General features: G+C 34.4%; 2 protein-coding genes across 3 annotated transcripts in view; one reads left to right on the top strand and one right to left on the bottom strand.

Annotated features, from left to right (window-relative positions):
- The first annotated feature begins 2,483 nt into the window (after positions 1-2,483).
- On the top strand, positions 2,484-5,014 carry LOC112506668 (choline monooxygenase, chloroplastic). The gene is made up of 9 exons (XM_025110889.1): positions 2,484-2,828; positions 3,179-3,224; positions 3,298-3,433; positions 3,613-3,687; positions 3,775-3,984; positions 4,159-4,254; positions 4,340-4,446; positions 4,534-4,678; positions 4,764-5,014. Exons 1-9 carry the CDS (start codon positions 2,546-2,548, stop codon positions 4,899-4,901), a joined length of 1,236 nt encoding a protein of 411 aa, XP_024966657.1. The 5' UTR covers positions 2,484-2,545; the 3' UTR covers positions 4,902-5,014.
- LOC112506667 (calcium-transporting ATPase 8, plasma membrane-type-like) overlaps positions 4,941-13,602 on the bottom strand; it is a 12,858-nt gene continuing 4,196 nt past the window's right edge. Inside the window, exons 8-35 of one of the 2 annotated variants that reach the window (XM_025110887.1) lie at positions 11,979-12,048; positions 11,416-11,486; positions 11,252-11,335; positions 11,084-11,161; positions 10,929-11,000; positions 10,571-10,654; positions 10,365-10,447; positions 10,174-10,282; positions 9,875-9,930; positions 9,594-9,636; positions 9,423-9,506; positions 9,052-9,189; positions 8,741-8,806; positions 8,555-8,653; positions 8,293-8,403; positions 8,038-8,208; positions 7,568-7,627; positions 7,168-7,332; positions 6,926-7,042; positions 6,704-6,802; positions 6,492-6,629; positions 6,305-6,405; positions 6,168-6,213; positions 5,945-6,079; positions 5,741-5,848; positions 5,564-5,655; positions 5,375-5,478; positions 4,941-5,280 (exon numbers count right to left, since the gene is read on the bottom strand). In XM_025110887.1, the coding sequence (XP_024966655.1) occupies positions 5,258-5,280; positions 5,375-5,478; positions 5,564-5,655; positions 5,741-5,848; positions 5,945-6,079; positions 6,168-6,213; positions 6,305-6,405; positions 6,492-6,629; positions 6,704-6,802; positions 6,926-7,042; positions 7,168-7,332; positions 7,568-7,627; positions 8,038-8,208; positions 8,293-8,403; positions 8,555-8,653; positions 8,741-8,806; positions 9,052-9,189; positions 9,423-9,506; positions 9,594-9,636; positions 9,875-9,930; positions 10,174-10,282; positions 10,365-10,447; positions 10,571-10,654; positions 10,929-11,000; positions 11,084-11,161; positions 11,252-11,335; positions 11,416-11,486; positions 11,979-12,048 (2,607 nt within the window). In that variant the 3' untranslated portion in view covers positions 4,941-5,257. The remainder of the gene's footprint in view (positions 5,281-5,374; positions 5,479-5,563; positions 5,656-5,740; positions 5,849-5,944; positions 6,080-6,167; positions 6,214-6,304; positions 6,406-6,491; positions 6,630-6,703; positions 6,803-6,925; positions 7,043-7,167; positions 7,333-7,567; positions 7,628-8,037; positions 8,209-8,292; positions 8,404-8,554; positions 8,654-8,740; positions 8,807-9,051; positions 9,190-9,422; positions 9,507-9,593; positions 9,637-9,874; positions 9,931-10,173; positions 10,283-10,364; positions 10,448-10,570; positions 10,655-10,928; positions 11,001-11,083; positions 11,162-11,251; positions 11,336-11,415; positions 11,487-11,978; positions 12,049-13,602) is intronic. The other variant, XM_025110888.1, reaches the window with a different exon arrangement.

Here is a 13,602-nt window from a genome sequence, read left to right as displayed (position 1 = left end):
AGAGAGAGAGAGAGAGAGAGAGAGAGAGAGAGAGAGAGAATAGATAGATATATGGATTACGTGAGAATCTGTTTTCGTGAGAAGATGAAAACAATTTGAGATTTTGGAATTACTTTTTATGTAATAGCTAAAAACCAAGGACTTCCATCTACGTTCATTTGTCTTCATCTTCACCTTTAGTCACTTTCTAATAAACTTTTACATATGGAGTAGGCTCGGTCGAGATTTTTCCCAAACCATCGTAATTAAGTTGTGTTGTTTAAATGTAGCATACTGTTGAACATAGACGGACCTAGAGGGGCGGTTAGGTGGCACGTGCCACCGTATTGTTCCTCCGTGGTAAGATAAAAATAATTAGGTTCGTGAAATGTGCAACTATTTTATATAGTGTCACCGTATCCAAAAATTCTTGGGTCCGTCCCTATTGTTGAACCGGACCCATAAACACCTATGCGACAAAAGTACAATTTCTATGATCAAATTATGAATTCTACAAAACTTAATGATTAATATAGTGACAAAATTTCACAACCACCTTTTATGTTATATCATAAAGTTTAGATACTTTCTCGTAAAATGAAATTCACGAGATTAGACAAGAGAAAATAATTATATAAATCAATTTATTATTATTGTTAGAGGGTTATTACAAGTTTTAGAAAAGAAACTAATGGAGAACCAAACTTTATGCACCCATAAATACAAACATAGCTCTCTTAACGATATCATATCGAAATGGGGATTGCTATTTGTATCTTTTTTAATGTCAAAATCAGATCAATTCATACATTGAAAATATATAATATTAATGCATTCAATCAGATTATTTATTAATTCTTTTTTATAGAAGTTATTTTTATAATTTAGAGTTTTTTTTTATAAAGATTTTATAGGAAATCGTGTGTTTAACATCAAATGCATGTCTTTTGAAAGTTATTGAATTAACTCTCTTTTTTAAAAACCATGCTCATAATAAAAAATAAAAAAAATTCATTTATGGTTATAACTAAATAACATGATACAATCTATAAGTGAGGACCGGTCTTTTTCAAGAAGGACCAAATTTCAAACTAGTGTTTTGTATATCTACAACCGAAGAATTTAGGAGGTTTTAAAACCACACGTTTTTTTGCAGTTAATTGCTATCAAAAACGTCTATGTAATTAGCTCAACTGACAATAAGGATTGAGTTTTTGGGATTGTTCTCGGGGATATATCAAACTATTTTGGTTTATTTCATTTTAATCTAAATTTTATCATATATCTATTAAATAAAGAGTTAAATGAATGAAATAGCAACCTACTTTTATAAATTTTCTTTAATATAACATTTTACTTTTGTTTTTCTTTATTACAACAATGTACTTTAAAAAATCTACACATAATAGCAATGGCTAACCTGTTACCTTTTAAACAGGTTAACCTCTTGATTTTTTTTTTGTTGCTTGTGTGACTTTAATGAGGTGATGTGAATGACACATCATTTTGATGACTTAACTAAAATAAAAATAAAAACTTATTTCAAATTATTATTAGTGATTTTCATTTTTCATTTTTATGATCTAAAAAAACATTTAATTTTTTTTTTTACTTTTTCTTATTAAGTTGCATGCAAATTAAATATTTTAGAGTAAATATTTGTTAAATAAATATGAAACATTATTTTCGAGATATATTTTGTTTGTGAAAAAAAGTAACACTTCTTATTTTATGTTGTTCAAATAAATGCATATATTATAAAGTTCTCTTTAAAATATTAACGAAATAAATTGTTATCTACAATTTTTTAATATTGTTATATTAAGAAATAATTCAAAAAAATCTAATTAATTTAATATATTTATACGTCAAGTAATTATTTTTGAACAAATATAATATATTCCTTAAAAGATAATATTTTTTGGTAAAATAGGAACAATTCTTATTTTCTTTTTTCAAAAAACATATATTTTGTTAAAAATATTAGCGAGATAAGTTGTGTTCTACTAATTTTATTGATATTGATATATTAATGAATTATTTAGAATTTTTTTAATTCATTTAATGTATTTATTAAATAACATGTAAAATATCTAAATATTAAAATTAAAAATACAATGTTTAATAAGAACTAATAGATGCTATAATAAAATAATTTTGAAAATACAATGATATAGTAAGAAAATCACTTCACTATAATATATGTGGACAGCTTATATGGACAATGAGGTGGCATGAAAACCTGGTATAATGAGTAAATTTAAATCAAAAGATTACTCAATGTTATAATTGGTAAATTTTTCAAAGTATAATGTCCTAATAAAAAATGATTTTAAAGTACATTGTTATAATAAAAAAAACTGAAAGTACAATACTATAATAAAAGTTTTTATAAAAATAGATTATTATTTTATACATTCTACTTTTAAATAAATAATTATCATAAAATGATTAATTACAACGGACAAAAAGAAGGGAATAAAAAATTCCTGATGTTCATATCATCTTCGACATTAAAAACCAAAATTGTGTGGGATGGAGAGTGAAAGTATTGAATAATCCGATCATGGCGACGATGATGATGATGATGAAACCCATCGGTTTTCAATTTTCTGACTTGAAAAAACTCAGAAATCCATACCCAAATTCACCATTGATCAGAAGATCCCATGAACCCAATCATGGTTTGCTCCAAATGTCTCAAGATTTAGATCGATCACTGGTCCATGAATTCAATCCCTCTATCCCAATTCAAGAAGCCCTAACCCCACCAAGTTCATGGTATACTTGCGCTTCTTTTCTCTCTCTAGAACTCAATCAAGTGTTCTTCAAAGGATGGCAGGCCGTCGGTAATCTACATAATACTCATCTCTCTGTCTCTGAACTTGTAATTTGGTATATTGTTGTTTGATTTTTAGGTCATATTGGTTGAGTTTCAACGTCAATCCCACGAAATTATTTATTTTCCGTTGACATACGTCAATGAAGAAGATGCATAATAAGATCGTTTGTTTCAATCAAGGGTCAAGCTTCATATTGCAAGAATCCCATAATCACAATGTTGGAATATTGCAACCATCTCAACAACTGAGGCAGGATTTTGGAATTTCAAATTTAATTCAACACGAAAGCTTTAAATCTAGAATCCTTAAAAAGGGGAATAAAAACACTTGTTTATGTTTGATTGATTGATGTTTAGGATGTACCCACCAAATTCAGGAAGCTAACAGTTTCTTCACCGGCAGGTAAATTTCTTGTTATTTTGGTTGTGTTGGGTTATTGTTCATTGTAAAATCTTGATTAATTCAAGTATGGCAGATTGGGAAATGTAGAATATGTGGTATGCCGTGATGAAAATGGCGAGTTGCGTGCTTTTCATAACGTTTGTCGTCACCATGCCTCGCTTCTTGCCTATGGAAGTGGAAAAGGATCTTGTTTTGTATGCCCTTACCATGTGAGTTAACTTCCGGCGGTCATTCTTTATTGGTTTCTTAGCTTTTTTGGATGAAAACAAACGTCTATGATCCGGGTTCTTTTAGTTTCCGCTCACACATATAACAAATGGAGAGAAAACTTGGTTAATTGAAAAGAAATTGCAGAGAGGGAATGAACTGAATCTGTTAATCTTTTCAGGGATGGACATATGGATTGGATGGAAGACTTCTGAAGGCAACCAGAATAACAGGGATAAAGAACTTCAATGTCAAAGTATATGACTTACTTTTCTTTAGATGATTCAACAGTTGAATGATGTTTAACTGTGATCTGTTACTTATCTGCTGTTGTTGATGTTAGGAATTTGGACTGGTTCCAGTAAGGGTAGCCATTTGGGGGCCATTTATCCTTCTGAACCTAGAAAGAAAGGGGTTTGATCAACAGAATTGTGATGATAATGTGGGGATGGAGTGGCTTGGTAGCACTTCTGAGATACTAAGTACCAATGGGGTTGATACTTCTTTAAGTTATCTACGCAGACGTGAATACACAATCGAGTGTAACTGGAAGGTTTGGTTCTTAAACTCCATCTCTCACCTGGTATGCTAGGTCAATACAACTAAATCATAGGTTTTATAGGATGCCAGATATGTCTTATCGGTTCATTACAACTTAAAAGTCTTATTAGTCAGTTAAAGATATTTGGCGTCTTATGAAGTGGTGAGGATAGTTATGTTTTTGCAGGTTTTTTGTGACAATTACTTAGATGGTGGTTATCATGTCCCTTTCGCACATAAAGATCTTGCATCAGGTCTTAAGCTCGACTCCTATTCCACCACCGTATGCTCCCTACTATCTAAATCTTCGACTACCCTACTTGCATTTCGTGTACGATATGAAAATGTTATTGAAATTGTTGTTGTAGATATATGAGAAAGTAAGCATCCAAAGATGTGATGGAGATGAAGATTTTGATAGGCTTGGATCAAAATCTTTATATGCTTTCATTTATCCAAACTTCATGGTGAATAGGCAAGTCTCATCCTGATTTAAGCTTGTTTCTTTACCACCACGGACGTCCGTGGGTGCTTTTATTTTTCTAACCAACTCTTATTTCAGGTATGGGCCTTGGATGGACACCAATCTGGTGCTACCATTAGGACCCCGGCGATGCAAAGTGATTTTCGATTACTTTCTTGACGCTTCTCTTAAGGATGATGAAGCTTTTGTGGCCAAGAGTTTAGAAGACAGTGAGCAAGTTCAGGTATGCGAAGATCAATTGTATCCAACTTTTGGCAGTAAAAGAACATATGACCACCATGTTGCTTACATATATAATGTATCTATAGATGGAAGACATCATGCTCTGTGAATCGGTTCAAAGAGGGCTGGAATCGCCAGCCTATGACAACGGTCGATATGCTCCAATGGTAGAGAAGGCCATGCATCATTTCCATTCTCTGCTACATCAACATCTCATCAAGTGATTTCAAGCATAAAAAAAACTTGAAAATCTCTGTAATATAAGTCATGAAAACACAATCAATTTATATAGAAAACACACTACTACACCCACACACATGTACAGCTTTTGTTCACACATGTACAGCTTTTGTTCGGATTAGGCTCTGTGCAGAAGGAAGGAAGAAAATGCATCAAATGACAAAAAATGGTAATAACATCATTCACAACTGAAAACCACTTCATCTTCTTGATTTATATCCTCCTCAAAACTCTGGTGTATTGTTAGGAGTTACGGTTAGCCTTTGACTATGTCCAGAAGAGCAAACATGATGGTAAAACGGAAACGATAACCTTCCAAGATCCTGCCCGCCCTTTGTATTCAAGCATCATCCTCGTATCCACCTGCAATAACAAGAAAAACACAAGTTATAACCATCCATCAGTTTTCATACTTGATTTGATACCAAAGTGGTTAAAGAGTCTCCCAAATATGCACCTCTGTTTCCACGCCGTCTGCAGGATGCAAATATGTCGGTAAAATATTCGCTGAAGGGCTTCTCGGAGACGGGGATAAGTTTCCCAACAACAGCAAGAGGCCAACTGATGACAATGAACAAATAATGAGGACAAAAACATGAAAAAGATTAGACTTTTGGGATGAAATTGATTCGAAATTACAACGCACCTGATAATGCCAATCACAATAGAGACTAGCCACAATTGCCAACTCAGCCTTACGGTTGTTGTAAATTTCCCGAGGAACATGATTATAAGGACCTGGAATATTTAGAGACGGAGTATGATATTACAACCTCCGTACGCGAGAGAGAAAAAGAGAGGGGGAGAAGGGGCTGAAACTTACTTGAAGAACCACAGTAAGGCTCACAATTCCCATAAATAAGCGATTCTTAGTAACTCCTTTGAAAACATTCATTTCATCAGGCTTTCGTGCATTAAATTCATTGAATACCTACAGTTAGAATGGTTTAAATAAGAAGATTTGTAAGAAAATAGAATGATTATGTATCGGAACTCCTTGTGTTGAAATCAACATATGATCGATTACCTGAGCAAGGACGAAAGCGTTGAAAATGAGAGTGTTTTTCTCTTTGATAGCATGCTCAGCAGGGTCGTGCTCCGAATGTAGGAGTTGTCTCCCACGGAAATTGAGTACAAGGAGAACCGACACTTGATAAAAAGCCTGTAGTTTTATGGCATCATTAGTACACTTAATTCAAGAAACATGGCATTATTCACATGTGAATTTTCACTCATTGTTTCAAAAATACCTGTATTAACAAGTTCCTCCACATAATATTTGTTATAAGAGGTTCCCTGAGGAGAAAAGAAAAAGACAACAAAATTACACACTAAACACTCAGTAGCAACGATAAAATATTATTTCGACCAAACTTCAAAATATTACCTGCGGCCAACGGGATGTCGGTCCATGAGATGATCAGTCGGTGGTTCAGTGGCCAGTGCAAGTGCACCCAGAGTATCCATGATAAGATTCACCCAAAGTAGCTACACACAGATCAATACAACGTAAAATATCGTTCTTGCACAATATTGACTCCATATTTTAGCATGAAACAGAACACGAAAGAGACCTGCACTGCATTTAGGGGGACATCGCCTGAAGAAACTGCGGCCACAACGTTAATTATAAGAGCAGCAACATTCACAGTAAGCTGAAACTGGATAAATTTCTGTATATTTGCATAAACAGATCTTCCCCAACGAACAACCTGTACATTTTAATGGTGAAGATAATAAAAATCAAAAACCAAAAGGGAACAAAACACAAAAAAACAACAAGTACCTTTACAACTGAAGCGAAATTGTCGTCCAATATAATGATATCACTGCTTTCTTTTGCAACTTCTGTTCCTTGGATGCCCATAGCAAGACCAATATCAGCCTACAATTGAAAAACGAGACTAACAATGTGAAATAATTCGATCGTCACAAAAGAAAAATAAGCAAAAAAGTCGATGCTGATTCCAGAATATGGAAAAATATCGGTTATTGTTCTGGTGTTTACCTCGTGCAATGCAGGGGCATCATTAGTTCCGTCTCCAGTTACAGCAACAACATGACCTCTCTTCCTCAGTGCTTGCACAAGTAACAATTTATCGTTAGGAGAAGACCTCCCCATCACCTGTTTCACAAACAAAAGCATATCAACAACTCTCTCCCTTTCCAATTCACCGGTTCAATTAAAAACTAGTCATAGAATTAAGAATTTTTACTATTAACAAGACTCGTTGGCTTCTAGTTACATACCGATATCTTATCAGCTACTTCTAGCCTTTGCCCTTCAGTCAAAGCACGGAATGATTTCCCTTCAATTAGGTTTGGTTCTGTCGCATCTGCATTCGACGCTAGGATTCCACATTCTAACGCTATTGCTCTTGCTGTTTGAAGATTGTCGCCAGTCACCATTCTTACCTGCATGGATTTAGGTAAATGAGAACTATTTGCACAAAAATAATAGATACAATTACATGTAAACCAGATAATCTTGCAAACGGCACAAAACTATTGAACGGAACATCCAAAAAGGGATTGTGAACTGGATTAAAAGAGCTCCAAAATGTATCCAGCACCACAAGGCAGTCGGTTAAGAATTTCATTTTAGTTGAGCATTAATCAACATTTGAAAATAGAGCAATTTGCGTTTTACCTTCACGCCAGCCTTTACGCACAGTTCGACAGCCTCTCTGACACCCGGCCGACAAGGATCCTACATTGGAAACCATGTATAATCTTTTAACTTTCATGCCATTTATCAAAAGAACTGATCAAGTGGCACAGACATCAAAGGCTACATATATGATGCACGTAAACAAAAACATGTGTCAATAGGAATTGCAAGAAATCTATCGAATTGTAAGTCACCGCTCAGGAACCCAATATACCGACTAAAATAGCAACCATCAGTTGCATCGAATTAGTTCAGCTTCATTACCAGCATGCCATAAAAACTTAATGGAAAGTATGCTAGAAAGTGGAATTGGAAATAGCAAAATATGGCTCACGGAAATCTCCTCAAGACAGTAAAATACTATAATGCAAATGATAAAAATATAGAAATAAAACGTGATAGTCTAGCATATGTCAATCATATGTAGTAAGACTAAAACCTGCACATACCTTCAGACCAACTATCGCTAGCAAAACAAGATCGCCTTCGGGCAATTCCCACTGTGCCAGTTCATCTTCATCTGTTGGCACAGTTTCCCCTTCGCATGGTCGGTAGGCAATAGCAACACACCGCAAACTTCCAGCTGCCATATCTTCAATCGCCTTTTTAAAAAATTCTACCTGCATCCAAGCCACGTTAACAAACAATTAACTCTAAAATGACTTGTTAATCTGATGCATTACTAAGAGACCAAACTCTTGTACCTTTGCTTCATCCAGGGCAACAAGCTGCTCATTATCATCCATGTATCTCGTACATGCAGCTAAGACGATTTCAGCGGCCCCTTTCCAATGTACATGAACTTCATTATCAGGCTGCGGAAAAATCAAAGAACAAAAGAATATTTTAACTGAATCCTATAACATGAAAGCACACATTACTAATATATCACACATTATGCATTAGCATTCAGTATGTGTTGATAGCTTCTGCTGAATTCAGAAAAAATAAAGCAAGTACAATTACCAATTTCACCGCAACACCTCCTCGTTTTTTCTCTGAGTTGAAGGGAAATGCATGAATAATGGAAGACTCCGACCTAACGGCCTCGAAGTTCATTCCGAGCTGCAGTTATTACAAATATAATCAGTATCACCTCACATCAAAGATAAGAGAGAGAATGCCCCGGAAACATATGAAGAAGCAACTAACTTTAACACCCCATTGAAGAATGGCCTTCTCTGTTGGTGATCCAGAAATCTCGACATCACTACCTCCCTATAAAACCACCAACAACGAAAAAGTGAAATCGTCATTCACACAAGTTGAAGATCATTAAACCTTACAATACTTGCTAACTTATGATGGGGCATACTCTACTAACACATGATTCTAAAGCAACATGATATAGATATCTAATAAGTCGATAGGTAAATTGAATATAATGGTGATTCCAATGAGCTATATGCACAGCAAAAAAGATCACTGAGGCCAGGATAAAGATGTCATTCTAAAATATCTACCTCAGGCAAAAATACGCTGCCAGTTGTGTTCTGAGCTACACTTTCAATGAGAAGAGATACAACCCTTGAAGGTAATTCGGACTTGCTGCTTGGCGGATCGATTTTCTTCCCACAAATATAAGCCTCAACCACGGTCATCTGAAGAAAGCAAAAACATGTGAAATGAGTATAAAAGGAAGGGTTGTGATTTCTTAGAGCCTTTGGATATCAAAAGTAAGAAGAAAAGACGAGTTCCCCTCACAACATGACACATTTGTACCCCCAAGAAGCATTCGTCTTTATTACATTTATAACATGATAACAGAAGTTTTTAGTACCATTTTAGACCTGCAAGAACCATAAAGTTATTGAAAAAAGAAAAAAAATTCCACCTTATTCAATGTCAAGGTTCCTGTTTTATCACTGCAAATTGTAGTCGCAGAACCCATTGTTTCACAAGCAGATAGCCTCCTAACCTGCACTTGCACAATTACCAACAACATAAAATGAAATACACAGAAGTAGATGCTCACACGAATTTGAGTAAAAATTATCAAACTTACCAATGCTTTGTCTGCCATCATTTTCCGCATCGAGTATGCAAGCCTGTAATAATGCAAAATACGAAAAACACATTAGTAATCTGGAACTTAATTAAAAAAATCCAGTACAAAAACAAACAATACCATCCCCAGTATGAGCATAAACGTAGCAAAAACAGTATGGTATGCCTTGGGTGAGTGCAGGGTAAAAGATGAAGACATTTATATCTCGAGGAAATAACAGCATATCACATGGAAAGAAAGAAAAAACAGACCACTGGTTGTAGAAATGGATAACTTACGTTAAGGTAACAGCTAATGGAAGCCCTTCAGGTACCGCAACAACAACGATAGTGACCTATAGATTCTTCAAGAATTAGTAGCTAAAAAGAAAGCCTAATTAAAGTTCATCTTCTCCCCAATCCTGTTTTGACTTTTGGGTGTCAAGACTAACATAAACAGTTTCACAATTTAACAATTTGTCCACAAGTATTGTAACAAATCTTACACAAATTCAGATCATTATTAACCAAATAGTTTGTCTGATCCTAAAAAGCCAAGTAGGACATTCGTATCAACTACAAAGACAGAAGATACATACTGCAACAGTGAAAATTTTTATTGCACCATCGACAGCATCCCCAACACTAGTTTTGCCAGCAATAAACTCTACACGCCTCTCTGCATCCCTCGTATGTCCAGTAAAAAACCTACCAAACAGAAATTACCATCTCAAATCAAGAAAGAGAGGGTAAAAGAAGGTTATAAAGTGGATGTGCCACCATGAATTACCTGATGAGGAGGATGACAAGAACAAATACAGCTACCACAAGCCCAACTATACCAATAAATGTCGCCACTCCATTTAAGCGCACCTGAGTTGTATAAAAAATCATCTTGATTACAATATGTTTAAGCCCTTTGCATAGTTTTTCAACTTTGAACGAATTTTTTTCCCTGCTAATAAGAAATATTAAGAGTAGAGATTGAGAACTAACCTGCAATGGTGTTTCCTCGCCGTTATCTTCTGAGATGCTAGCCATAAGCAATCCCCATTCTGTATTTATTCCAACACTAGTGGCCTAATAAATGATCATATTACAGAAATTAACAACAACAAAAGGAGGGAGTACAATCACAGTTTAGGTAAAGATAAAAAAAGATTGAAAATGTTATCACAAATGATTCACAGGTTATCCAAGAATTCGGAAGACGAAAAAGCTAATGAATTTCTGAATATCACAAGATCAAATGGATCGCCTTCAATCTCTTAAAAAGAACTGCAAGTGCTTTTGGAAAAGACAAGCTGAAAGCAGATATGATGGCAAGTGCCACAAGATATAGCATCTTTCTTACCAGCATAGTACCATATCCATCAGCCACCTTGCATCCAGACATTAGAAATGGTGATTTGTGATCTTTATGAACCTGTTCCACCATGGGAAAGCTATGTTATTTACCTACAATGACGCGAGATAAAATGCAATATAACAGAATCTCAAGAAACTCACGATTTTACTCTCCCCGGTCATACTTGATTCATCCATAGCAAGGGAATGACCAGAAATTAAAATCCCATCAGCTGGAACCTGGTTCATTATTGAAGTGTAAAAAAAGTGCAAGAATGGCAATCTTAAGGACCATATTACTAAAAGGAAATGAGTAACATACTATCTGACCTGATCACCAATTTTTAGGGGTATGACATCTCCCACAACAATATCAAATATTGAAATATTCACCCTCCTTCCACCTCTCATGACCTAGTAATGCCATATCTTTATTTGTCAGCAGAAGTAATATGCGCTTAGATGAAAATATCAATATGTTGTTAGAAACCCACCTCCAATTGTATGTTCTGCTTCTCCTCATTTAAGTTTTGAAATTGGAGTGATTGTTTATAATCACTTATGGCTAGTGAACAGAAAACAACAGTGGCATATTAAAAAGAGAATATACTGTCTGAAACATACATCTGCTACATATACAAGCTAACACTTTTCATTCAACAGAAAATATGTTAGATAACACACTTTGTAATGCTAGTACTAAATCTAATAACTTCTTTTACTGCTTCGTTGATAGCATTCCAAATCCAATAAAAGCAAGTTTGCTAATACTCGCCAGCCACCAAGTGAATAATCTTATCTCTCGTTATTCATGAGTGGTTAGATGAAGCTTCTGCAACAAACTTTTCTACTTCTAATGATAGTTGAATATGAAGCCTTGTAATTACTGGCACTTGCTGTGCTTTTCAGGTACAATTGTACAAATGGCGAGTTTGAGTTATCAAGATTTCATTCAGTGTGCCTATAATGTTATATTTCCCAAAATATAACAAGGAGACATAAGTTTCTACTCGTAACACAAACATCAACCATATCAATGTCTATTTAAATATAGTACCTGTAACGACTATGACGATTATAACAGCCAAAGCTATGCTTCCCCCATCATACCATCCTTCTTTGATCCCCTGTAGAGACAGTACAAGTGAGAAAACAAAAAGGATGTTATCTTACCATCATCTGAATGGAAGACTTTTATAACATCCGTCATTTTTGAGCTTCAGGTTAGCACCTTTATAGGGATTCTATATTTAGAATATTATTTTATGAGGATCTAGTCATGATGATTAGAATTCATCTGGCTTAGTTCCCAAATTATAATTCAGATAACCTTGCTTCGACGGGTAACTAATAAAGTTAACTTATGTAATGCCAAAGATATTAAAAATGCTCCAAATATAATAAAGTTGATATTATAAACATCTAAATTAAAATACGAAAGTCTCATTTGAATGTCCAAATAATTTTATCAAAAGGTGGAGCTTTGTATTAATAATGTCATTTTTAATAATGTTTGGCAAATAATATTTTTTGTTATAATGGGCTTATTCTTGTTTAAAAGAAAAATAAAAGTTTTTAGTGGCATTTTCTTCTTTAAAATCCACATATAAATACCCCACATCCTTTGAAACTCTCATTTCCAATTCTCATATTTGCATAAACCTTTCCTCTCCCTAATCTCACTCTCTCTCTCTCTCTAAATCAAACCCCCTCCAACCGATTCCATCATCAAGCACCTTTAGAAAATCGGTCAATCTTGAAAAATATTCAAGATTTCAAGAAAAAGGTATTATACTAGTTATCTTACCTTTATAAAATATCAAAAATTCCTATTTTTCTACTCCTACTTCTTGTTCTTGTAATTAAAGTTTCTGGAGATCTCAAAAGGGGAGATTATACATCCAAGACATGAAAATGTCTTCAAAATAATGGTAATCTATGATCCGCGAACTTTGAACTCTAAGAAAGTAGGAGAAAACCCATTGCATGTGGAATTTAATCATGAAAAGATATATTTTGAAATCTTGCATGCATCTCAAATTGGTTTTATCTTCCTCAAAACTCAATGGAATTGGGTAATTCTTTTTCTGGAGGTTAGCCTTATTTGTTAGCTTTAAAATGGAGTTAAAATCTTTGAAAAATGATGAGTTTAGACCCCCCCCCCCAAATGGCCGTCACTCGAAGAGTGTGCAATCTGTTTTGGGGGTTGTGTCACTCAAGATTGTAGGGTATTAATGAGTGCCTTAAACCCATTCAAAATTCTTGATATTTGGGAAAATTCTACCTAACTCATTATTTTGGATGATATAAAAAGTTGGATATAAAATGACTTTTGGAAGGTTCCTTTTTGCAGTGATTGGTGAGTCCAAAAATACCAGAAACAGAATTTATATTCTGTCCAAATATCAGTTTTTATGCAAAGGACTTTGATTTTGAAATATATAATTTTTGGTCTATTTTTAGAACAAATAATAAAAGTATCAACTTTAATTCATAAAAACCGTTGGCATTACATAAGATATAATTTGGCTTTATCTTTAGCAAGACTCATTAGGTGATCTAATTATTGGATTCRRACTRTTTAGGAAGGTTAGGGCGGACGTTGAGCGCTTCAAACGTCATCTCCTTGGATATTCATCGTCAAACCTGTGAGTTTTCACGGCCCCACTTTTAATGCTTTT

The sequence above is a fragment of the Cynara cardunculus genome, assembly GCF_001531365.2.
Source record: "Cynara cardunculus var. scolymus isolate 2C chromosome LG 2, CcrdV1, whole genome shotgun sequence".
Taxonomy (NCBI): Eukaryota; Viridiplantae; Streptophyta; class Magnoliopsida; order Asterales; family Asteraceae; genus Cynara; species Cynara cardunculus.
Note: the sequence above shows the minus strand (reverse complement) of the source record. Positions and strands in the feature narration are given on the sequence as shown.

What these genes read in the sequence shown, in the direction of transcription:
- LOC112506668 (XM_025110889.1), top strand. Translation starts at nt 2,546, where the DNA reads ATGGCGACGATGATGATGATGATGAAACCCATCGGTTTTCAATTTTCT. An exon ending in TAAAGAACTTCAATGTCAAA is followed by an intron (nt 3,688 to 3,774) that starts GTATATGACTTA and finishes TGTTGATGTTAG; the next exon opens with GAATTTGGACTGGTTCCAGT. An exon ending in AAGACAGTGAGCAAGTTCAG is followed by an intron (nt 4,679 to 4,763) that starts GTATGCGAAGAT and finishes ATGTATCTATAG; the next exon opens with ATGGAAGACATCATGCTCTG.